The sequence below is a fragment of the Lepidochelys kempii genome, chromosome 2 (genome assembly GCF_965140285.1).
Source record: "Lepidochelys kempii isolate rLepKem1 chromosome 2, rLepKem1.hap1, whole genome shotgun sequence".
Taxonomy (NCBI): Eukaryota; Metazoa; Chordata; order Testudines; family Cheloniidae; genus Lepidochelys; species Lepidochelys kempii.
This window is the reverse complement of record NC_136381.1, coordinates 212129509-212156152: the sequence shown is the minus strand read 5'-3', so window position 1 is coordinate 212156152 and position 26644 is coordinate 212129509. Positions and strand designations below refer to the sequence as shown.

The window sequence follows — 26644 nt, the reverse complement described above, 5'->3', positions numbered from 1 at the left end:
AGGTACTAATGGAAGTGCTGCTCATAGATATTAGGCTAGAGAGGGAACTTAGTTGTAGCTGAGATATTGGCTCCTGGTTTCCAGTGCAACACAGAGTAGAATTCAGTCTGTTCTAAATCATGCACAGCTGCAAAGGACCATTCCAGCGTCTGGAGATTAGGGCATAAAGACACCCACATCCACAGTCCCTTCCAGGAATGCTCCTAGAGCAGGAACCAAGGGTGTTTTCTTGTAGCTGCATTCTGAGGTCCCCTTTACTCCAGGGTAATCCTCAAAGATGCAGTTAAGACAGCTTTCTTGGTATTTTACAACATCACTTTGCTGCAAAGCAACTTGAGTAGATCCAAGAATGTGACCCATCAAACTTAGGACACAGCAGCTAATGGGTGTGGGATGAGTATTTCCAAATGATATGTTTCAGAGTGTGTTCAGCCGTGTTAGTCTGTATTCGCAAAAAGAAAAGGAGTACTTGTGGCACCGTAGAGACTAACCGATTTATTTGAGCATAAGCTTTCGTGAGCTCCGATGAAGTGAGCTGTAGCTCATGAAAGCTTATGCTCAAATAAATTGGTTAGTCTCTATGGTGCCACAAGTACTCCTTTTCTTTTTCCAAATGATATGATCATCTTAAATTACTGTGTATACTTGTATCTGTGAGAGACAGATTCAGAATAAGGATGGCTTCAGAAACAGAATATTCTTTGACTCAGTGTTTACAGGCATGTATCGCATCAAGGAATTGTAGTCATCTTATCTAAAGGCAGACAGCTCCACAAGAAAATGCAGGGAGAGAAGAAGGGCTAGATGTGAATGATGGGGATATTCACCAACTTCAAGGATGACTTGAAAAATGTTCCAGACACCTACTAGCTGTAGGACTAAATCTGTTGGACAGGGGAAGATATGAAGGCCAAGAGAAGGTCCCAAGGCAGCATCCTGATGAAGGTCAGAATCCATGTCAGCGCCCTGCTGCTAGAGAGGGGGAGGGTGCTCTCTCTGAGCACCACTTGGTGGTTCCATCTCTCCTTGTCTGCCTTAGGGTAGTATATTTCTGATAAACTTGCTCCAGTCCCTCCATCCCCAACGACCTGTCTCCTCTCTTTCCCTCACAGCCTCTTGGATGCTGTGTTGGCAGAGGTCTCTGCCACTCTCTCTACCCCAAAACCCTCTGGCTATGAAGGGGGATAGAAAGAGATCTTGGTTACTCTTCCCCTAACTTCTGTCTCCTTGGTTGATCTTCCCAGTTAATAATTCCTATGACTGCCTCTGCTGCTGCTCCTAGATTTCCCATGCAGCATGAAACTGAGGTGACTGCTGTTGCCCACAGTGTTATGACTTGTGACCAGTTTCCTTAATCTCTGGCTACGTCTATACTATGAGCTAGGGGTGTGATTCCCCGTCTCACTTAGGTATACTCTCACTAGCTCTCATTGCGCTAGCATGAGTATAAATAGCAGTGTCGCCGTGGTAGGATGGATAGCAGCAACAGAGGCACAGCTGAGCCATATATGTCAGGGTCCAGTCCAAATTTACCACATTTCTTTTTTTAAAATCTTCTAGACTTGCTAATAATGCTCATCTCAGAGACCTGCAAACCTATGAGCAGCAAAGCTTCATGGAAATAATGCTGCATCACTTAACATTTTGAAGATTTTCTTTGTGACCATAGAGACTTAGAAATTCTGCTTATTTAAAAATAAAGTTTACAGTATTCAGAAATTGATCTCACATGCCTTAGGATCTCCTGTACCTAGTTTTTTAAAATCCTGACTGCGTGTCAGTCTATACCATGCACATGCAGGTAGTGCTTTTTATTCAGAGATCTCAGAGTGACTTGTAAAGGTTATTATTTCCATTTAGGAGTAAATGAGAGATAGAGAGGTTAACTGACCTACCAACAGCACACAGCAAGACCATGATAGAGTTAGGACTAGAATCCAAATCCAGCTCCCAGTCTTGCTCGCTAGCGATGCTTTCCACAGTATTTATCTAAATGAGTGCGTTTAACTCTTGTAGTTTGTTCTCTTTCAGTGAAACTACCAGAACACTTCATTCAAGTTGACAGTGTTCCTTAAAATAAGGAAGTTTTTAAATTAGCCAGTTTTTTTTTTAAAGTCTAGAAATTTTAAATGGGGAAATAGATCTTAATGGTTATGGGAGTGGATTTTACTTCCTTACCATGTTGACAAAAGTCTCTTGGGTGGGCCAAGAGCAGCAATACCAAACCTGTTCAATCCTGCCCTCCTCCCCATTACCATTTTCTTTGTGCATGCATCTGCCTGCTACCTCTTCAGTTCAGTTGCAGGTTTGCTGATGCTCTTGCTGTTAAGCACCCTCTTTCACATCCTGTGGCAGAGCATGCAGCTGAGATCCCATCAGAGCACCATGTGAGAGTGATGCAAGTGACCATCAATAAAATAGTGAAACAGGCTAAACTCAAATTACTGGCAACTGCACAAAGTACAGTGGAAAAAATAGAGGAAAAATGTTTTTCTCGAATGTTTCTTTTCTAGTAATCTGAGGGATTACTTGTAAAAATAGCAGATTCTCAGGTTTTCATAAGGAATTTTTTTTTTTCAAATTGGTCTTCCTTTAGTCTGAAATTCTGTCCTTTGTTACACCTGTGCTATCCTACTGGGAAATTGGTTATAGCAAAAATTAATTTAAAGACATAGGTGCAACTCCCTGGAAATAGCTAGTATATCTACACTGCTTTGTAAACCTGGGTCTGTGGGACCATGCCTTTTGGACTTAGTGTTTCCAAACCCGCGCTTTAGCAGCCACACTGTATTGTAAACCTGGGTTTACAATTGCTTGACCTGGGTCTCATAGCTGTGCTGATGTGTCCACCTTCTGACTTGGGTCTGCCACTTGAGCTGCATCCAGACTGCAGAACAACAGGGCTTGGACCCAATGGACAGTGGGACTCAGACGATGACCCACTACCCTCGCTGAGTCCTAGGTTCTGAATGCTTGCTGATCCAAGTCAGATTGATTTGTGTGTGTACAAAAGAGGAGCTTGGGCTCAAACCTGAGTCAGGGCTTGGACTTAGTGTGTAGTGTAAGCATATCCTGATAGCTTAATTTACCCTGTACAATATTGTTGATGGTGGTATGCAAGCAGGAAAGAACTCATTTGAATTTTCAGATTCCAGGATGAGTTTGCAGGATTGGCAATTAAAACAAACCTTTTTCCCCCTTGGAAAGTGAGCAAGAAGTGTTAGACACAATAAATGGACACAAATCAGACGTCAAGAATTATAACATTCAAAAACCAGTCGGAGAACACTTCAATCTCCCTGGTCACTCGATTACAGACCTAAAAGTGGCAATACTTCAACAAAAAAACTTCAAAAACAGACTTCAACGAGAGAATGCTGAATTGGAATTAATTTGCAAACTGGACACCATTAAATTAGGCTTGAATAAAGACTGGGAGTGGATGTGCCATTACACAAAGTAAAACTATTTCCCCATGTTTATTCCCCCACACACACACATACTGTTCCTCACACATTCTTGTCAACTGCTGGAAATGGCCCATCTTGATTATCACTACAAAAGGGGTGTTGTTTTTTTTTTTCTCTCCTGCTGGTAATAGCTCACCTTAACTGATCACTCTCGTTATAAAGTGTATGATAACACCCATTGTTTCATGTTCTCTGTGTATATGTGTGTATGTGTATATATATAATCCTCCTACTGTATTTTCCACTGCATGCATCTGATGAAGTGGGTTTTAGCCCACGAAAGCTTATGCTCAAATAAATGTGTTAGTCTCTAAGGTGCCACAAGTACTCCTGTTCTTTTTGCAGATACAGACTAACACGGCTGCTACTCTGAAAACAATCAAAATGGAAACCCTCCTGGTCCGTGCCATTTTTGCAATACTTTTTCAGTGTGCAAACTGTCTGTTATCTGGGGCAGTTGCTGGCTGTCATACTTATTGGGAATAAGCTGTCTGGCCTATCAAACAAGATAGAAGGGTGAAGGCAACTCTAATATACTGCATTACAGGCATAGGAAAAACCTGTGGCCTTCTTCCAAAGTGTTGCCACATAATGGCTATTATGGACCATAATAACTAGAGAGGCCTAGATAAGGAGTTGGTGTATTTAAGTCTTTCAGACAAGATCGGATGTCTTTCTAAAAGCTATGCTCTAGTTCCCAAAAAGTTTCTGGTCTTGTTACAGGAGTGACTGGGTGAAATTCTGTTATGTATGCTACATGATCATAAATTGCCATTCTCACCTTCAACTCCATGTACTCTTTTATTAAACAATCTGAGAGGGTACAAGTTGATGGTAATGTTTTTGGCTTGCCATCCTAAGAGTGTGCCTTCCAAAAAGCAGTGCATTCACTTCTTCAATACCTGTGATAATTATGATTTGTGTGGGGAATTCTTCTTTGTATGTGTGGCTGGATATATGCAGTTTAACCTGCTACACTTAGTTTTTATTATGTGCATATGCCTATGGTTCTCAAGCCAAAATTTGGCCCTTCTTGTTTAAAATACCTTTTGGCATACATCAGTTCTAACTAAGCCAATAGAAACTTGCTCTTAACTTTGGCTGTATAGTAAGTCAGTCTTGTCTGGATTCTGTTGTTGGTGAAGTGGCAGAAAAATTCTCCGTTTTTTACTGAGCCAGCTCATAAAAATGTTTCTTATTTTTTGGAATAAGATTTTTTTAAAAACTGATTTAGTATAAGCTTTTCATTTTAAACTTTTAGAATAGACTTATAACTAAATAATAAATACTTTGTGAATGAAAACATGTCCATAAATGTAACTGTTATAAGAGATCATGTTGAAACAAAAACTTAGGAACAACATTAATGATCTAGCCAGAGTCTATTTTGGGTATCAATAAATCAGTTTCAAGTTTTCCCTCCTCCTCATTCCAAATGAATTAATCTTTTAAGCCAGTGATAACAAGCCTTTCAATTGCCAGTTATTAATTTCATGATCGGAAAACAGAACTTCTGAGACTGAAGAGTCATCAGCAAAAAGATCTCCCTCTGACAGTACTCTAGATCTCCTTTGTTAATAGTCTTCCATGTGTTAACTATCACATGGAAAATCCCAACTGGAGTTTTAGGGCCTTCTCCTCTTTTTCTTGCTGTTTTCACTCCTGGCTGTTTCTAACCAAATAGACGCTAGCTATATTCATAACCAACAATACCATTAATAAAAAAAACCTGGAAGAAGTTTTGTGCTTATTCAGCTTCCTGATGCTGTCCACTCATCCTTTTGATGATTGACATTCATTATCCTTCTTGGCAGGTGTGAGTGTGTGAGGGTAAAGAAAAGTGTAGCTCACGAAAGCTTATGCTCTAATAAATTGGTTAGTCTCTAAGGTGCCACAAGTCCTCCTTTTCTTTTTGTGAGGGTAAAGTTACACATGCAGTAATATTTCATTCTGGGAAATGTTTTTAAGAAATACATTCAAGAACTCTGCAAGTAAATTACCTATATTATGCATATTGGAGTCTACATCTATAGTGGGGACTCTCTTAAATGAATATAAGAAATTCACTGGACCAAATTCATTTCTGGTTTAACTCCATTTATTAAAATGATTACAAGGGATTTATTTGGCCCATTTATATCTATTTAGTCATACCTGCCAATACACCATATTAAAAGCTCTTAAGGGAAATGGCAATAGTAGAATTGATCTTCTCCATGTAACTAACAACCTTTTCCTTATTTCTGCTGAAGGCACTTTCTCCCTCCTGGTTCTTCTTGGCCTCAGTGCAGCCTTCAGTATTGTGGATCACTTTCTCCTGCTGGTTTCCTCCTGTAAACTTTCTGCTCTTACCTGTCAAACAACTCTTCTGCTAGAAGTGGCTGCATCTCAGTGGATCACATCAAGTTTTAGGTCTTAGCCTCTTTTCTGTCCAGCTTCTCCCTACCTTTTGTTTTTGTTGCCACACTTATGATGATGATCAGCCGTTCTATACCCTTTGGCACCTTTAATGACTTCTCTCTGTTCCTCTCTCTGTCTTTCATGACCAAATAAACTTCTGGCTTCATCCCTGCTTCTATAGATGTTGAATTGAAGAGAGAAGGGATTCTCTTGAGCAAGAAAATCCTAAATGCAACTCCCCACTATTTCCTCCTCCAACACCTTGGCATTGTCCTGGGCCCTCTTATTCCTGCAGATCTGTCTATCGTCAGCTTCACAACCCTGCCAGTGCACTGCCTTGACTGAAATCCTCATCTGTGCTGTCTTCTCCCATCCTTTCAATTTGTAGTGCCACCTTCTCTGTGGCATCCAAGTTCCAGCTCTCTAGATTTCAGCACATGGAGAATACTGCTGCCCATCTTCTCACAAATGAAAAGAAGTTGGATGGTAACAAAGAACAACACTGCCCTGCCTTGCACTCATTTCAGGTCTAGTCCAAGTTTACCATGTTTCTTTTTTTAAAGTACACCTCATAGACCAGTTTTTGCTCTTTTTACTTTCCTTGATGCTCCCTCCACTTACCTAGCACTGACATCCTCTTTGTCCGTTCAAGCAGTTTCTCTTCTGCTGCAAGAACCTTCTCCTCTGCATCTCTTGCCATCTAAAATTGTGTTCCTGTATCTCTTCAGTTTATCAACACTCTGTCATCTGATAACACATATTTTCTCCCTTTTGTATATGTGTTAATTTCTCTCTCTGCATTATTATTATTATTATATTTTATAATAAAACATTTTGTATATAGCTCGTATAAAATAGAAGGCAGATCAAACTTCTATTTAAGTCATTGTGAGTTTTGTCACTAACTTAAAAATGTGAGCAGGATAACACCTTAAGGTCCTATTCTATTAACATTGATCTATTTTGTTTATACCAGTAGTTCCCAAGCTATCATCAAGTGAGCATCAGTTATGCCAGGAGCTCTTGCTGGTTGCCTGCGGAGAGCTGGCTGATTGTGTAATGCTGGTTCTCCTTGAATCCAGCTGCTAAAATCACATTAAAAGAAGCTAAAATATTAAATACTTTCTCAATATTATTTTTAGTGTGAGCTGTTGTTTTAACTGTCATAAGGATTTTGTTCTGGGAGGGGAAGTGGCCTGCATGATGATGAATGGGAAGGAGGTGATCTTTGAGATCTTTATTAAGGTGTGGTCAATGCTATGGAAAAGTTAGAGAACCTCTGGTTTATTCAATGTCAAAATCTTGAATGAAAAACAAGTGTCTCTTAAAGCAGCATGTGCATGTTATAATGGATGCAAGATTGTGTATTATAATATTCAGTGTACTGGTGGATCCCATGTGCTGTAATTTATTACATTTGCACTTACTGACTTTGTTCCCAGTATAAATTACAGCTTTAACATTTGGACCATATGAAACTAAAATATTATCTTCCAAAATTTTAGCCTTACAGTCGCTGCCGGCTTCTGTGCAAATTGATTGTGACATTTTCCAGCAGCACAATTTGATTGTGACATTTCCAGCATTATTTATCAATAATTTGTATTAAACACTCTCATTATATATCAGAAGCAAATCATTTTCATATTTGTGCTTTTTACATTTCAGCAAGTTACTTTTCTAGTAATGTTTTGATTTTGAATTTCTTGGAGTCAATTTGATTTCATCATACATAATTTTCTTTGTCACATATGGAAGAACTGATGCTTTGCTATTTTTGACACAGTAAACCTTCAGTTTTGTGAGTTACCAGGAATTATAATGCTTTCGTGATAAATTGAATTATTCTGAAATCAGTACTGTATTGAAAACAGCGAGGTTTCTGTTTTTGACAAATGACCACTTAATTACAATTTGTATATACCCAGTTATGAGTTTTCATGTCTCCGTAGGGTGTTAAGGGTGACTTGTAGGTTTTTATTTTATTTTATTTGCAAGATTGTTTACTGGCAATTAAAAGTTCACAAAAACTTTTAAGGGCACCTTTAGGCAATTAGTAATAGTGTAAGATGTCATCTGCTGTCTTCAAAAGGGGTCATGTATTTTGATGTTGATCACTGTGTCTGCTGCACTCCAATTTAAATATACTTCCCTCTCAGGAAGAGTCTCTGCTACCACAGACATACACTCCGATGGAGAATCACTTAGGCTATGTCTACACTGCATACCTTACAATGGCGCGGCTGTAGCAGCACAGATGCGCCGTTGTAAGGTATGCAGTGTAGCCTTTCTCTTTTGCCAGGAGAGAGCTCTCCTGATGACAAAATAAAACCACCCCTAATGAGCAGCGGTAGCTTTGTCAGCAGGAGAGTGTTTCCCACCAAAGAAGCGCTGACCACACCGGCACTTTTTGTCGTTAAAACTTTTTTTCACACCCCTGAGCAACAAAAGTTTTAACGATGAAAGTACAGTGTACACATAGCCTTACACTGAATATGCTGAAAGAGTCTGTTTCATGTTGATGCTCAGAGAGGGCTGATTAACTCTAGAAGAATAGATCTCGTTTCAGAGGCAAACTGCCAGTCTTTTGTATGAAAGGTTTGAGAATAGTGAGAGTTGACACCATGCCCTCCAAAAACACAGGGACGAAGCAATATGCTAAGCAGTGTAATGATGGGTGGGAAGAATATTTCAATTATCTGAATGTAGTCATTAAGATTTGCATAGGTGCTCTCTGTTTACCTGTCTTCTGTCCTTTCCTTCTCTTATTCAAAAACTTTGTCATCAGTCTTAATCTGCTAAATAGCAGTTTATTTAATCAGAGTTTAAAGTTAGGCATTTTACAGAGTTCCCACATACCATCATGAATCACTAATGTTTGTTTTTATATTTCATTACAGCGGAAAACAGATGTGCTACTTCAAATGCACTAACGTGCACAGTGTGCCTTGCCCTGGGCCCAGAGTGTGGATGGTGTTCTCAGGAGGTGAGCTATTTCTTTGTTTTATTGTTGTATTTATTTATTTTAGATGCTTCTAACACACGCAGATGAAGGAACTCCAAAATATGAAAAAGAAAGATATTGAGAAATCACAGGGGAAAATCTATTTAGACTTACTCTTGGAGACAACACCTGAGAAATCATGTGAAATATATTTTGTTGCCAAAAGAGAAAATGTTACTTTTTTTATTTGGAAAATTACAGTAATTTTTAAATAAAGTGTGAACCTTTTTATGTTTTCCATCTACTTTATAGACAGCATTGGCAGACTAAAAGTAACTTTGGGGAGTTCAAAAGTTTTTGGCCTCAACAACACGAAATTATTTATCAATAATTTGTATTAAACACTCTCATTATATATCAGAAGCAAATCATTTTCATATTTGTGCTTATTACATTTCAGCAAATTACTTTTCTAGTAATGTTTTGATTTTGAATTTCTTGGAGTCAATTTGATTTCATCATACATAATTTTCTTTGTCACATATGGAAGAACTGATGCTTTGCTATTTTTGACACAGTAAACCTTCAGTTTTGTGAGTTACCAGGAATTATAATGCTTTCGTGATAAATTGAATTATTCTGAAATCAGTACTGTATTGAAAACAGCGAGGTTTCTGTTTTTGACAAATGACCACTTAATTACAATTTGTATATACCCAGTTATGAGTTTTCATGTCTCCGAAGGGTGTTAAGGGTGACTTGTAGGTTTTTATTTTATTTTATTTGCAAGATTGTTTACTGGCAATTAAAAGTTCACAAAAACTTTTAAGGGCACCTTTAGGCAATTAGTAATAGTGTAAGATGTCATCTGCTGTCTTCAAAAGGGGTCATGTATTTTGATGCTCATATTGCAGCCAATGGGTTTCTCTCTCTCCACTTCATGCCAGCATAATTTTAGAGGCTCAATGGTGGGTCAGTTAAAATACTACATTATTACATTTAATCTTTGCGTATTTTTCCATATTGTTTTGTTACAAAATCACTTTTAAACTTTCCATTTTGTATATGCAATTTTTAAAGTGTGTATTTTTATATTTCTTCAATATACTACAAAAATTGCTAATTTGATTGTTTTAAAGTTGTTAATTAGAACTGATGGTACTATTTTTCTCTTTCTGTGTATGCACTGACTGCAACTTCTACATGTGTATTTGTTACCCCCCAAGTGTTCATCCAGTAATTTGTGAACAAACGTCACCCTTTCTCTTTCACTATGGGCATGTGTACTCTTTAGGGACTATACTGGAATAGCTACAGTGCTGTAGCTTTGCCGCCATAACCCATCACTGTATGAACACCATCTCCATAAACAATGGGAATATTCTTCTATTGACCTAGCTGCATGTACACTGGGGGGGGGGAGGGGAGGGTTTACGTCAGTAGAGCTACAGCACTCAAGAGTGGATTTTTCACACCCCTGACCAACATAGCAATGTCAAGCTACATTTTAAATGTAGAACAGGCCAATGTCTTTTACCCTTGTGCTATTTCTCATTGCCATGTGTGGTTGGTCATCTGAGTTGCCTGTTGTCATTACTACTCCCTGGTTGAATGATTGTCTTGTTTTATTATTTTGCTGAAGAGAATTCAGATAGTGACTAGCAAATAATGAATAACACACTGTCATTATGAATATTTTAGATGAATCATTTTTCCTGTTTAAAATTCATTAAACTTTCTGGATTTGCCACCCCTTTCATAAATAACTGGTGGCATCCATACTCACGAATAACAATTAACATACCCCAGAAATGATAATTTGCTACATTATTTGCACGTAAACACAAACAAATTTGAAGCTATTCAACTAGCTCTCATATAACTAAATGAAAGACTTTCTGTCATCAAAACTAATTATTAAATTTTGTCTGTGCTTGTTATGACCATCTTTCAAAACTCCTTGTGTAAGAGAATTTTTTTGCAACCACACCCTCTTTCTTTTTCTTTCCCATTTTATGTTTTCTGCATTTCTTTAACTGTGTGAGCTACTATGGGAGTATTTTATGAATTTCAGCAAACAAAGCCCGAGTTCATCTGTCAATAAAAGAAAAATTGATTGATCCACTTCTGTTTGATATTTTTTAAAGAAGTTCTCATACATTTAATTTATCCTTTGAAAACAACCTGTTTTGTGAAAGTAACCCACTAAAAAAATCTGTGGCCACAGAAGTTAATTAAGTAAGGTTCCATGAAAGATCATCTCATTCTATAGTTTGCTTAGTCTGACACGCAAGCCATCCCTAAGGCTCTGGAATGCGGGGAAACATACCCAAACCCACCTCTGTCTAAAAGTTTTGGAGCTATAAGCAAGGGAGAGCTCCATTGCAGAAGCCCCCTTTTACTGTCATCTACATCTCCCAGTATTTTGTCAATTTAAAACTAGGGCTGTCAAGCAATTTAAAAAAGTAAATATGCAATTAAGCGCATGATTGAACAGTAATAGAATACCATTTATTTAAAAACTTTTGGATGTTTTTTACATTTTCAAATATATTGATTTCAATTACAACACAGAATACAAAGTGTACAGTGCTCACTTTATATTTATTTTTGATTATGAATATTTGCACTGTTAAAAAATAATATCTTTCAATTTACCTAACATAAGTACTGTAGTGCAATCTCTTTATCATGAAAGTTGAACCTACAAATGTAGAATTATGTACAAAATATAACTGCATTCAAAAACAAAACAATGTAAAACTTTAGAGCTTGCAAGTCCACTCAGTCTTACTTCTTTTTTGGCCAATTGCTCAGACAAACAAGTTTTTTTACATTTATAGGAGACAGTGCTGCCTGCTTCTTGTTTACAATATCACCTGAAAGTGAGAACAGGTGTTTGTATGGCACTGTTGTAGCCGGCATCGCAAGATATTTACATGCCAGATTCGCTAAAGATTAGTATGTCCCGCCATGCTTCAACCACCATTCCAGAGGGCATGCATCCATGCTGATGACGGGTTCTGCTCAATAACGATCCAAAGAAGTGCTGACTGATACATGTTCATTTTCATCATCTGAGTTAGATGCCACCAGCAGAAGGTTGATTTTCTTTTTTGGTGGTTTAGGTTCTGTGGTTTCTGCATCAGAGTGTTGCTCTTTTAAGACTTCTGAAGGTATTCTCCACACCTCATCCCTCTTAGATTTTGGAAGGCACTTCAAATTCTTAAACCTTGGGTTGAGTGCTGTAGCTATCTTTAGAAATCTCACATTGGTACCTTCTTGGCATTTTGTCAGTGAAAGTGTTCTTAAAACGAACAACATGTGCTAAGTCATTGTCCGAGACTGCTATAACATGAATTATATGGCAAAATGTGGGTAAAACAGACGAGGAGACATACAATTCTCCCCAAGGAGTTGAGTCACAAATTGTACAAATTATTTTTTTACCAAGCATATTCTGTGGAATGGTGGCCAAAGTATGAGGGGGCATATGAATATTTAGCATATCTGGCACATAAATACCTTATAATGTCGGAAACAAAAGTGCTGTGCAAACACACTTTCTCACTTTCAGTTGACATAAATAAGAAGTGCGCAGTATTATCTTTCATAAATGTAAACAAACTTGTTTGTCTTAGTGATTGGCTAAATAAGAAGTAGGACTGAGTGGACTTGTAGGCGCTAAAGTTTTACACTGTTTTGTTTTTGAGTGCAGTTATGTAACAAAAAAATACATTTGTAAGTTGCACTTTAATGATGAAGAAATCAGCTACAGTACTTGTATGAGGTGAACTGAAAAATACTATTTCTGTTTATTATTTTTACAGTGCAGATATTTGTAATAAAATAAAATATAAAGGGAGCACTGTACACTGTACATTTATAATTGAAATCAATATATTTGAAAATGTAGAAAAACATCCAAAAATATTTAATACATTTTAATTGTTATTCTATTGTTTAACAGTGTGATTAAAACTGTGATTAATCGCGATTTAATTTTTTTGAGTTGATTGCATGAGTTAACTGCAATTAATGGACAGCCCTATTTAAGACACTTCCTATCTCATACACAGGCAACCACAAAACAAGGAGGATACTGGTCTAACTGTCTCTTCTGGCTTATGTAGGGGGAACAGATGGGCTCAGCAGCTTGTAGATTTTAAGGCCAGAAGAGACCATTAAATCATGTAGTCTGTCATCCTGTATAGCATGCATCATAGAACTTCACCCCGGTTTTGAGCCCAGTACAGCTCACCCACAGTTGTGCAATTGCTAGGAAGATGTAATAGGCTTCCTCCTCACCAAACACTCAAATACCCCCTACAAAAGACTTCCAGAAATATAGCAGTTCCCACTGGTCCCAGTGGGAGCTGCTGAGTTTCCAGAAACTTGAAAATCTGGCCACTTGTTGAGTAACTTAACTATAGATATTGGTCCTAATTTGGAAAATATTGTCTTAAACAAAATTTCCAGTAGACTTTTTCTGAGAAATGAGCAGTGCATTTTGAAGTAAAATAGTAAGTGTGGATCACACTACTTTGGTGGAACTGCTTTAGTGAATATAGCACAACAAACAATTTTACAGTGACATAATGACAGTGTATACCATCCTTTTTCCAAAGGCAGCTTGTTCTAATAGTGCAAAATCATCTCTCTATTCAAAAAGTTTTGTCCTTTAAAGAAAAAATATGTTTAGATTTAATTTCTATTTTAAGTATTTGCTTGTCATTGTTCTTATTAATAACATGTGGCTTCCATGGCCTTGCACAACAGTCTTTGCAATTATAGTAGCACGTTCTAGTGTTTGAAACACTTGTTATTTGGTAACTTGGTTTCCTTTGAAGATTATATTTTTTTAACTTAAAATGGTTTGTACCTTTTGCCTCTTTTCAACCAGGATTTCATGTCAGGAGCAACACAGAAGGGACGATGTGACATGATTTTTAATTTAATAAAAAAAGGCTGCCAATCAGAATTTATAGAAAATCCCACCATTCGTGTAACGATACCCAGCGACCACAAAGAAAATACACAAGTAACACCGGGAGAGGTTTCAATCCAACTGCGTCCAGGTTTGGTTATCTAAAACATTGCTACTGTATTAAATCTAAACTAAATACAGGGATGCTTCAATCCAGTTTGTGAGGCAATGGCTGTAATTTATTGTTTAGAAGAATGAAACTAACCATCTTTCATCTATAAAACTATTTGTAGAATTATAACTCCAATGTTCCTGTTGATATAGCTAAAAATTATATCTCTTGGCATCTATGCCCATTAACTCAGGATCAGGCTGCTATTGAGTTTCACAAACAGGGACATGGAGGTGAAGGTGAAAACATTTTGCGGTGTTTTGTCTCGTTTTTATTTGTTAGCTGTTTCCATCCTGATCCACCAAGTTAACGTCAAGAATGGAGTTTTGCACTTGGAAATATGCAGGTTAAGTTCCAGAGACTCACAAAAGACAGGTTATAGTTCTGTTGAATTATCCCAGAATTGGAAGAATGAAACCCACCTCATTAAACTAAATACCAAAACATTCTTTGGTCCATAATGTTGACTGTCTAACCAAATTGTTACGAAGTGACTTACTAGTTCATGCATCCAAACACAAAAAAGACATTTAGGATGTTTTTTGGATACACTCGTCTTGAAATCAGATTTTTTTTGCTTTTTTCTGTAGTGTAAATTTAATGCACATAAGTGCTAGAGTGAGAATGCTGGAGTATATTGTGTTATAACAGAATAGAAGACTGTAGGGTTGTTGTAAAAACCCGCATAGAATTTTCTGACTCTCATGCAATTTAAAATGTCAGTAGTATTGTTGTAATGTAGTTATTTTCTCACCTATAATCTAAACCATGCCATATCATATGACCATGTCATCCCATTTGATGAAAACTACCCAGAAAGGGAATAGATAATACAAAATATATCTGGCTTAGAAGCCACAAGGCACCCCAGAAATTGCCTCATCCAGAAGGAGCGGGGAGAATCTAGTAGCTTCATGGATGGGAGCAGTGGTTGTAGGTCTTCTAATCATGAACACTCAAGAAGGCTCTGTATGGATGACCCCAAACTTGTGGATCCTGGAGCATAGCTTGGAATGCCTGCCCCTCTAGACTGCTCCCCAGCCATCTTCCTATTCCTTCAGCCTCAAGCTCCTGGCTGGCTCAGTGGCCATGTTTCAATTCATCCCTGGCCAACAGCCATCCACTCTACCCCGTTGTCACAAGGGGATAGACATCATGTATTGGAGATTAATACTGGTCTGAATAGCATTAATTTCCAGTGAAGTCATCAGTTGGAAAGGCCATGAGTTTCAAAGTGGTGCATGCTCTTTAGAGCAAGAGCTGCAACTCCTGCTACATTCTTTCCTGGTAGCAATGCCTCAGCCCCCACCTGCAAAACAATAGTGTCAAAGGGATGTTGATGCCTTAGAGGAAAGGGAGCTGCTCCTTTTCCTACACACTTTTCATATACAGCTCACACAGGTGACCTGTTTCCTCACCTCACTGGCACGTGTGCATATTCAAAAGTAGCACTTTGCTAAAGTGTGTGATGTTTGTTGTGAAGCTTGGGACATCACCTGAGACTTTCAAAGGGGCCTAAGGGACTTAGGCTTCCAAGTCCTATTGACTTTCAGTGGGAATTAGAACCTATTTCTTTTTGCTCCCTTTGAAAATTCCAAGCCATTATGTATATGTCAGCTTTATTATGCACTTCAGGTTCAAAAATCATTAAATGGATTACGTGCACTTATATGAGCAGACTTTTTCATATGTATTATATTTAATAAGTAATCCAAGTGACTGTAAAATACAGTAATTTGCATTTTACTTAGCTGTTTCAGACCACAATTGAATGAAAATTGATAATACTATCTACCTCTGCTGTGCATCCCAATGAAGTGGTACACCGCTCTCTTACTGAAGCTTGCCTCTCGGTTTATGGTCTGTCAGAATTATAAAATTTGCCTTTATTCTCTCAGAAAAGCCATATATTTCCAAATTAACGCAACTTTAACTGCAAAATATTGTAGTTCGTTCTTCCCAAATAAATGGTATTGTTGGATCATGTTGGCGGTCAGTGCAAGGGTCATGGATCAGAGATGAAAAATAGAGAATAAATGTTATAAACTGTGAGATACTATTCCTTATAAATATAATGGATAAACTGTGCAACTTTAGACATCTTTTTAGATACAATGCTTATAACATATACATCTCTTTTATCTGGTGAAGAAATGGGAGGAAGTCTTTACTGAATTGGACAACTAGAATGAAACCCAGCGTAACAGTAGATTTTAAAAAGTGCATAATAGAAACTCATTGTCATAGCTCCAGGTTAAACACTGACCATATCTGGGAGAAGCAGTGATATGAAATCATCTCCCACGGCTATATTCTCACACATGGATCTGTCAGAACAAAGAGAAGAGCGTCCGATGTAAATTGTGCTGCCCTTAGCAGATGTATCAATAAACCTATTTTATTTTTCCCGTTTTCATACAAGAATCTGAATGACCTGTTATATGCCTGTTACTTTTGCTGAACTCATAATTTCTGGTACTGTAACATGAGGGTGTAACTTGGAGTAGTGAAATGAAGAAAGAGAAGATTTAGGCTGAATATATGGAAGAGACTTAGGGTGATATCTGTTAGAACCTAAAACAAACTTGTTTTAAGCACAGCTGTGAAATATGGCTGGGACTCAACTTTGTTATAATAATATTTCTTCTTTCCTGAATAGACCAAACCATAATTCTTATATTTATACTGCGGAATTTTAACCTAGGGTGTTACCTGAGTTTAAACACTGTTCCTTAACAGGTTTATAATCTAAATGGGTGGGGAGTATTTCACACAGGCAAGAAGAAACATTTCTGTAATGCATTTGGGCCGCAGCCATGTTTCACAGTCATGTTCAAACAGGATTATTTTTGTAATGTAGATGGCGGCCCTGAGGTTGTAAAAAGACTTTTTTGAGAGAAATGGTGGAAAACTAGATTGGACAAAGCAGTAGACAGTGTACCATAGGGAACACCTGTCCTGGCAGGAGATAAACTAGATGTTCTAATATGTCCCTTCGTTTACTAGTTCCTGTTGGCCAAATTCTGTGGTCCCTGACTAAGGAAAACTCTCAACAGAGACTGCAGAATTTGGCACTTTAACCTTAAAATTGCTACTTCTTTTTTTCTGGTCTTTTCTATTTTGTGTTCTTCCTTTATCTTCTAAGTTTAGATTCTCCTATAAAAATAATCTTCCTTTGAGGATACACAATCTATATTGCTTGTGAACCCATACAATAAATTTGTGAGCTAAAATTCCTAGATTGTAGATTTGTTTGGTTTTGTTTTTTTGTAGGGCTATCGATTTAATCGCAGTGAACTCATGTGATTAACTTAAAAAAATTAATCATGGTTAAAAAAATTAATTGCACTGTTATACAATAGAATACCAAATGAAATTTATGAAATATTTTGATGTTTTTCTACATTTTCAAGTATATTGATTTCTATTACAGCACAGAATACAAAAGTGCACAGTGCTCACTTTATATTATTATTTTTGATTACCAATATTTCCACTGTAAAAATGATAAACAAAAGAAATAATATTTTTCAGTTTGCCTCATACAAGTGCTGTAGTGCAATCTCTTTATCATGAAAGCGTAACTTACAAATGCAGATTTTTTTTAGTGCAGTTATGTAACAAAAAATAAACAGTGTAAAACTTTAGAGCCTACAAGTCCACTCAGTCCTACTTCTTGTTCAGCCAATTGATAAGACAAACAAGTTTGTTTACATTTACAGGAGATACTGCTGCCTGCTTCTTATTTACAATGTCCCTGAAAGTGAGAACAGGCATGCCCCTTCATGCTTTGGCCACCATTTCAGAGGATATGCTTCCATGCTGATGATGATCATTAAAACCATAATACTTTAAATAGATTTGTGACTGAACTCCTTGGGGGAGAATTGTATGTCTCCTGTTTTGTTTTACCCGCATTCTGCCGTATATTTCATGTTCTAGCAGTCTCGGATGATGACCCAGCACGTTTGCTTTAAAAACACTTTCACAGCAGATTTGACAAAATGCAAAGAAGGTACCAATGTGAGATTTCTAAAAATAGCTACAGCACTCGACCCAAGTTTTAAGAATCTGAAGTGCCTTCCAAAATCTGAAAGGGACAAGGGGTGGAGCATACTTTCAGAAGTCTTAAAAGAGCAACACTCAGATGTGGAAACTACAGAACCCGAACCACCAAAAAGGAAAATCAGTCTTCTGCTGGTGGGATCTGACTCAGATGATGAAAATGAACATGTCGGTGTGTTCCACTTTGGATCCTTTTCGAGCCGAACCCGCCATCAGCATGGATGCATGTCCTCTGGAATGGTGGTTGAAGCATGAAGGAACATATGAATCTTTAGCACATCTGGCACATAAATATCTTGCGACGCAAGCTACAACAGTGCCATGCAAACGCCTTTTCTCACTTTCAGGTGACACTGTAAACAAGAAGTGGGCAGCATTGTCTCCTACCAATTGTAACCGAACTTGTTTGCCTGAGCAATTGGCTGAAGTAGGACTGAGTGGACTTGTAGGCTCTAAAGTTATACATTGTTTTATTTTTGAATACAGGGTTTTTTTGTACATAATTCTACATTTGTAAGTTCAACTTTCATAATAAAGAGATTGCACTACAGCACTTGTATTGGGTGAATTGAAAAATATTTTCTTTTGTTTTTTACAGTGCAAATATTTATAATCAAAAATAAATATAAAGCGAGCACTGTACACTTTGTATTCCGTGTTTAATTGAAATCAATATATTTGAAAATGTAGAAAACATCCAAAAATATTTAAATAAATTTTGTTCTATTATTGTTTAACAGCGCAATTAATTGCGATTAATGTTTTTTAATTGCGCTATTAAGCGTGATTGATTTTTTTTAATTGCTTGACAGCACTATATTTTTGTTTGGTTTTTGTTCACATTTACTATATGCTTGCAAAGACGCCTAAAGTTGATATAAGGAATAACTTCCCAGGTACATCTGTACACCTAAACTTGTCCTCGAACGAATGGAAAGTCGTTGTCTGATCAACTCAAATATGTGTGATCATGTGTCCTTCAACTCACTGTAGCCTACACAAGGTGAAGTGAGGGGAGGAAATTTTTTTATCTTTATAATATCAAAAGTATACTACTGTAAATCTTCTATACAAATTATAGCCACTGTCACAAAGACAATTGGACATTTAACGAGGAAGATGGGTCTTCTGTAGAAAAGCACTAAGGGAATTAAGGTCTGAGTCATCTTCACGTCTTACTGCAGGAGTGAAACACAAGTGAATGTTAGCCGTCCACCTATTCCACCCCTCAAATTATTGAAATGGTGGGTCACATTCTGATGCCCTTATTCACACTGAATCATACTTTACTTCTCTAAAAATCCCATTGACTGCAGTAGGACTACTTGTAGAGTAAGGTGGAATTCAGGCTGAGTAGGGGTCTCAGAATCTGGGCCTATCTAGCAGCTGTATTAAATTCTTTTAGGAGGGCTCTGAAATGTTTTGGACTAATATGCAACACAACCTTCTGAAAAGCTGGTTAAGTAATCTGCTTCCGATAAGTGAAAATGAGTTTAGAGATCTCCTCCTAGTCCTAAATGAACATCTGTCCACGTCGCAACGTTTCACAGAGTAAGAGCAGTTGCCAGTTCTTGCTCAAGAGTGGCATAAGACTGAAATTGCCCACGGTGCTAAGACTCAGAATTGAATAGATTGGCCACATTCTGCCCTTAGTTATACCCAGTGGAGTTGCATAGGTATAACTGTGGAAGGAATTTGACTCGCAGTATGGCGTTTGTATGGTATGTTATGCAGAATAAAAGTGTGTGTGGGGGAAGGATTTTTGTTTTGTTTTTAATCCTGGCTTTTAGGATTCACTTACGTAATCAGAAAAGCCAGGATTTATGTGGAAGAAAATAAAAGCTCTATTTATGACAAAATATTTTACATCGTGGGAGTTGCATTGCAAATTAAAGACTGTGAGGTTCATTTACAAAAAAAAATTGTTTTCATTGGCAAGTAGGATGCATATAGGTGGAGTTTCAGCATACTGAAATTTTGTTTTGTTCATACAAGAGCTGATCATGGACAAAAGCTGAAATTTTCAGACAGAAAATGTTCATATATACCCCTCCCTGCCCTTCACCTCTCCCCCCCAATCATCAGGTAATTTGCCTTTAAAATAGTTTTCATTTTAACTCAATGGGGCAGATCCTCAGTTGGTGTAAATTGCAATAGCTCTATTAAAGTCAACGGAACTTCACCAGTTAACACTAGCTGAGGATCTTGTCGAGTAGTGTCATTGTAGACTAATATCGGGAATAAATGCATAGCCACTTTTTTTATGATTTTTTTTTAAATACCTTCTGGTCAAGCATGTTGCACACTAGCTTTTGTTGAGCAGCTACAATAATTTCTTCTGTAACCCCTATCCTGCACTTGTCCTTCCCTATTGGTTTGCTATTTCCTCATTGTGTCATATCATACTAGATGGCATGATCTCTCCATAAGGATCTTCCACAATCTTATTTGTTGTGCAAAGTGTCTAGCATATTTTTGAGTGCTGTGAAATAACAAATAATTCAAACCCTCACAATGCTGAAATTAAATGCTACCCAGTTGTGTATTCATGTTGCTGTTTTTTGCTGGTATTGCAAAAACAACAAATAATGCAATAGGCTGTTCTTTTTAAAGGTTAGTGATTTTTGTTACATAAGAGATTGTAATGTGGCTCTGGGGGACAGACGACATTTGACATCCTGAGATAAAATGTTACCTTTGTTTGGTTTTGTCTGAGGTCAGCATAGGGATTTTTCTTCTTAAACTCACATTTAGTTTTTCTTTAATCCTGGAAAGATTTCTCACTGACTTCTTTAGCAACAATGTAATGGAAAACTTGAAGCCGTACATAACTAGGCATTTCAGGTCCTGTTCTCTCTGGGGTATGTGTGTATATAATACTTCTAGAGTTAGACACACCCATCATGGGGATAACAGACCCATTTGTTAGCAAAGTAAAATGGTACAGTGAGGCCTTGTCTACACTGTGGGGGGGGTTGATCTAAGTTATGCAACTTCAGCTACGTGAATAACGTAGCTGAAGTCGACGTACTTAGATTTACTTACTGCGGTGTCTTCACTGAGGTAGTCGACTGCTGACGCTCCCCCATCGACTGCACCTACACTTCTCACTCTGGTGGAGTACAGGAGTTGACGGGAGAGCACTCGGCGGTCGATTTATCTTCACTAGATGTGATAAATCGACCCCTGCTGGATCGATTGCTCTGGAGGTAAGTGTAGACATGCCCTTAGAAACTATCAACCTTGAAGTGATAGAAATTCTTTCAGTTTTTGAGTCATGGTTCCTGTCTGGTATAATGCCAAATGGATTGTGTAATGAAGAATTTAAAAGATAATAGGAAAAGGCCCATTTTTAACAATAACCCACAAAGGAGACCAGCTAAATAAGTTTTATAAACACACCCTTTAAAATTTATTTTTAATGTACATTTAAAACCCTCGTTTAATTTTTAATTTATTTTTTCTGTTTGCCTGCAAGTGTTTATAGTGCCTGCAACATTAAAGGTAAATTTGCAGTATTATTAAAAGGGTACATTTGAAAATATGTAATAAACTTGTTTGTTTCCTTTTAACCAGGAGGTAAAGCAAGCTTTATGTTAAAAGTCCATCCTCTAGAGAAGTATCCAGTGGACCTTTATTATTTAGTTGATGTCTCAGCTTCTATGCACGACAACATAGAAAAATTAAATTCTGTTGGATTTGATTTATCTAAAAAGATGGCAAATATTTCCGTTGATTTTCGACTTGGCTTTGGATCATATGTGGACAAGACTGCATCACCCTATATTAGCATTCACCCAGAAAGAATCCATAATCAGTGCCGGTATGTAATGATGTGTGTTTATTTGGGAAATGCCAAGTGACAAAAAATGTATAAATAATAAGTTAATTAAACATGTTATGCTACATTATAATTTTTTTAAAACTTCACAATGAGTCTTTCTCTTTGATATCAGCTTGGTTTCCCAGCAATGTTCGGTTTCTAAGAAAAAAAGGCTTCTTTCACGCAGTATTCGGTGGTTATTTTTAAAATTTCAGAACCGCTTAAGACATACGTTTTGTACATTTTACATATGCTTTTGTGTTTAAAACAGTCAGATGTTGTGATTGATTATTTTACATGTTTATTTCCTAGGTACAGTACTTTCAAAACTTGGGTGTTAAAATGCTTCCCTTGAAATTTTCGCTTTCATCCCTGTAATAGATATTTCTCCCTTTCTATTTAACAAACAAAATAAGAACCTTTTGGGTTTGCTTCTGCCATTCTTACTTGGCCAGACCCCCATTTTCCCCAAGTGAGAAGTACAGGTTTGGACCAATTATTTTTGCATGTCACAGACATTATTCCTTGTATTCAACATGCATGTAAGGTGAGGGATCACTTTCCGTAACCTCTACAGAACAAGACTCCACACAACAAATCCAAATTCCCTTATAGGTAAATCAGGTTGTTTATGAATAATTAATATTAATCTTTTTTACATCATATATACTCGTTGCTACATATTAGCTCTGTTGTAAGGGCCTGAGTCCATTTAATCAGTGGGCATCTTTTCAGTTATTTCATGGGCTTTGGATAAGGAACTGTGTTTCTGAATTATTTAAGCACTTATGTATGTGCCTCAGTCCCACTGAAGTCAGTGCTTAACTATGTTGCAGAAAAAGGGCCTAATCTATGGGTTCTGGAATCAGCCCAGCTATCTCTTCCTCAAAGCTTCCTTAACATAAAGTGGTAAAAATTGTTTAACCTCTGGGAATTTGAGAACTTACTCTTCCATCCATGTGGCTAGACAACTGTTATTAATCTCAATGTGAGGTATATGCATGTTTATGCCCTTTAGAGTTGATAGTTTTTAGGTTTTGATTCTGTAGCTCATAGTCATGTGAAATTGTTACAGGATCTGGTCCTTAGTATGTAGTAGTTTTTTATCAGGACACAGAAACTTTGAATTTAAAGTCTAATTGTTCCCTTTCTTAGGGATTCCAAAGGGATAATGTGCTGTTTGAGGTTATACTGTCTCTTGCCATGTTTTGCTGTACATTAAATTCTATACTTCAGCATTGCTTATTTTTTGTTATGATTACATGAAAGCAATTAGGATTGGGTACACTTTTCACATAAATAGAAGAAAAAAGAACATAAACTATTTTTTGTTCAACATAAACTAGAAATATTTATAGTTCCAGTGAGTCTAATAAAGATTCTTTTATAAAAAAAACAAAATATATATTTTTCAAAATGGCTATGTTCACATGTTCGAAAAACCCACTTAGTACTGCAGTTATAAAAATTATTTTTAAATAATAATATAATATGTTGGGCTTGCTTTGTTTTCTCTTACAGTGATTATAATTTAGATTGTATGCCACCTCATGGCTACATTCATGTGCTCTCCCTGACTGACAACATAGCAGAGTTCAAAAATGCTGTGAATAAACAAAAGATCTCTGGGAATATTGATACACCTGAAGGGGGGTTTGATGCTATGCTTCAGGCAGCTGTGTGCCAGGTAAGGAGATTTCTGAACAAACAACTGAATGACAGTTCAGCAACAGATGTGTATTTATCATTGTTTCTGTTCTCAATGATACTGAGCCCTTTATAATATAGCAATCATGCTCCTTATCATCTTTATGCCTGACAGTGGCATGACATTTCCCCCCAGCACCATTCCAATCTCCAAGCCATCATCAAGGCTCCCCTTGAAGTTCATTGTCCTTTTACTGGAGGAGGACTGAGTAGGGGAATCCCTTTCAGTGCTGATAATTGATGTGGCTCTTGTATGGGAAAAAAGGTTATTTAAAAATTAGGACTGTTGATTAATCGCAGTTAACTCACATCATTAACTCAAAAAATTAATCATGATTAAAAAAAATTAATCACGATTAATTGCCGTTTTAATTGCATTGTTAAACAATAGAATACCAATTGAAATTTATTAAATATTTTAGATGTTTTTCTACATTTTCAAATATATTAATTTCAAATACCACTCAGAATACAAAGTGTACAGTGCTCACTTTATATTATTATTTTTATTACAAATATTTGCACTGTAAAAACAATAAACAAAAGAAATAGTATTTTTCAATTGCCTCATACAGGTACCGTAATGTGAAATAGGTAAACAAGTACCCTTTATTGTGAAAGTGCAACTTACAAATGTGGATTTTTTTTTTTGGTTACATAACTGCACTCAAAAACAAAACAATGTAAAACTTTAGAGCCTACAAGTCCACTCAGTCCTACTTCTTATTCAGCCAATCGCTAAGACAAACAAGTTTGTTCAAATTTGCAGGAGACAATGCTGCTTGCCTCTTGTTTACAATGTCACCTGAAAGTGAGAACAGGCATTCACATGGCACTTTTGTAGCTGGCATTGTGAGGTATTTATGTGCCAGATATACTAAACATTCAAATGCCCCTTTATCTTTGGCCACCATTCCAGATGATATGCTTCCATGCTAATGACGCTCGTAAAAAAATAATGCATTCATTAAATTTTGACTGAACTCCTTGGGGAAGAATAGTATGTCTCCTTGACTGTTTTATCCGTGTTCTTTTACATATTTCATGTTCTAGCAGTCTCGGATGATGACCGAGCACATGTTGTTCGTTTTAAGAACACTTTCAGTGCAGGTGTGACAAAACGCAAAGAAGGTACCAATATGAGATTTCTAAAAATAGCTACAGCTCTTAACCCAAGGTTTAAGAATCTGAAGTGCCTTCCAAAATCTGAAAGGGACAAGGGGTGGAGCATGCTTTCAGAAGTCTTAAAAGAGCAACACTCCGATGCGGAAACTACAGATCCCGAACCACGAGAAAAGAAAATCAACCTTCTGCTGGTGGCATCTGACTCAGATGATGAAAGTGAACATGTGTTGGGTCTGTACTGCTTTGGATCATTATCTAGCAGAACCCGTCATCAGCATGGACGCATGTCCTCTGGAATGGTGGTTGAAGTATGAAGGGACATATGAATCTTTAGCACTTCTGGTACGTAAATATCTTGTGGCGTACGTTATAACAGTACCATGGGAATGCCTGTTCTCACTTTCAGGTGACATTGTAAACAAGAGGCAAGCAGCATTGTCTCCTGCAAATTTGAACAAACTTGTTTGTCTGAGTGACTGGCTGAACAAGCAGTAGGAGTGAGTGGACTTGTAGGCTCTAAAGTTTTACATTGTTTTATTTTTTAATGCTGTTATTTTTTTGTATATATTTCTACATTTGTAAGTTCAACTTTCATGATAAAGAGATTGCATTACAGTACTTGTTTTTGGTGAATTGAAAAATACTATTTATTTTGTTTTTTACAGCACAAACATTTGTAATAAAAATAAAGTGAACACTGTACACTTCGTATTCTGTGTTGTAATTTAAATCAATATATTTGAAAATGTAGAAAACATTCAAAAATATTTAAATAAATGGTATTCTATTCTTATTTAACAGTGTGATTAATCGCGATTCATTTTGTTAATCACTTGACAGCCCTTGTAAAAATGGCACTTTCCTACTTAACAGATTTGGTCCGCGTGTGTGTGATCCGCTGCAAGAGTGCTGATTTTGGTGACAAAAAATAAGTTTTACTGTGTCTTATTCCCGTTAGCACAGCAGAGTCAACACCGCAATGGGAGACAGAGTTGGGAGTAAGTTCTCCTGCATCAACAGTATTGTTTACTAAGCTCCTATCAATTGCATTTACACAAGTTATTAAAGGTGTAATTTAAAGTCAGGAGTTGAACGAGTGTAACTGAGTGTCAGATTTGGCCTGAAAACTTTTATTATTGACAATGGAAAATTCCCATCTTGATTCTCCTATCATGGGTTGGATTTTCAGGGTTGGCAGTTAGAAAAAACTAACTGTAAAAATATAAACTGAACATATTTTATATTTGTAAATGATTCAGACACAATAATGATAAAATCCCACTTAACAATTTTAGGCTCTTTAAAGAGCGGACCTGTTCTTCAGCTGACCAAAGAAGGATCCCACTGAGCAATACAGAGTCCTCCCTCTACCTTTGTTCTAAGGGCTGTTCATGTGGTTTGAACTTCTAAAATCCTCCGTTTTAGCAAATATTTGAGGACTAAATTGTCATTGCCTTGTATGGTTTTAGCATACAGATGCATTTCAGTGTCAGTTCAATCTTGTAAAGAGTTTGTACTTTAAAAAAAAACAAAAAACCCACTTTACTGCATGCTTACAGAAACATCTTCATACTCTTGAATGAGGAAAGATCTACATGATTCAGAAAGTTGAGTGCCATCCAGTCCTCTTACTTTTTGCTTTGTCAAGCAATGCAATTCCTGTCCAGCTTAGCAGGTAGGACTTCTGGACAATGGTACCGTTCAAGTCAAGAGGATCAGGCTTCTTTTCATGGTTCTTCTCTCTTATCCATTTATACATTTTCTTTTAGGAAAGGGGAATGAGTTGAGAGAATAATCACACAAAAAACACCCCACCAAAAACAGATTAACTGTGGGCTTCTTTATATTTAAAAGATAAATAGTGTAAAGCAGGAAAATAAACACAAAACATAGATATCCTATTCACATCTGCTACAAAAATTACTTTGAAGTACTGAAAGGATTTCTCGCATTTAAATGTTGATCACTGGATACATTCCATACTTCTGACATTCAAGTTCGAAAGGGGTTA

The 26644-nt window shown here is 37.0% G+C and overlaps 1 protein-coding gene across 8 annotated transcripts in view; it reads left to right on the top strand.

Moving 5' to 3' along the window:
• The window catches only part of ITGB8 (integrin subunit beta 8), a 75236-nt gene that overhangs the window by 10621 nt on the left and 37971 nt on the right, over positions 1-26644 (top strand). For all 8 annotated transcript variants that reach the window (XR_012157535.1, XM_073333767.2, XM_073333765.2 and 5 more), the window contains exons 2-5: positions 8771-8856; positions 13718-13892; positions 21555-21801; positions 23323-23488. Coding sequence is in view for 7 of the 8 variants with exons in the window: in XM_073333767.2 (XP_073189868.1) it covers positions 8771-8856; positions 13718-13892; positions 21555-21801; positions 23323-23488 (674 nt within the window). In the remaining variant the exon portion in view is untranslated. The remainder of the gene's footprint in view (positions 1-8770; positions 8857-13717; positions 13893-21554; positions 21802-23322; positions 23489-26644) is intronic.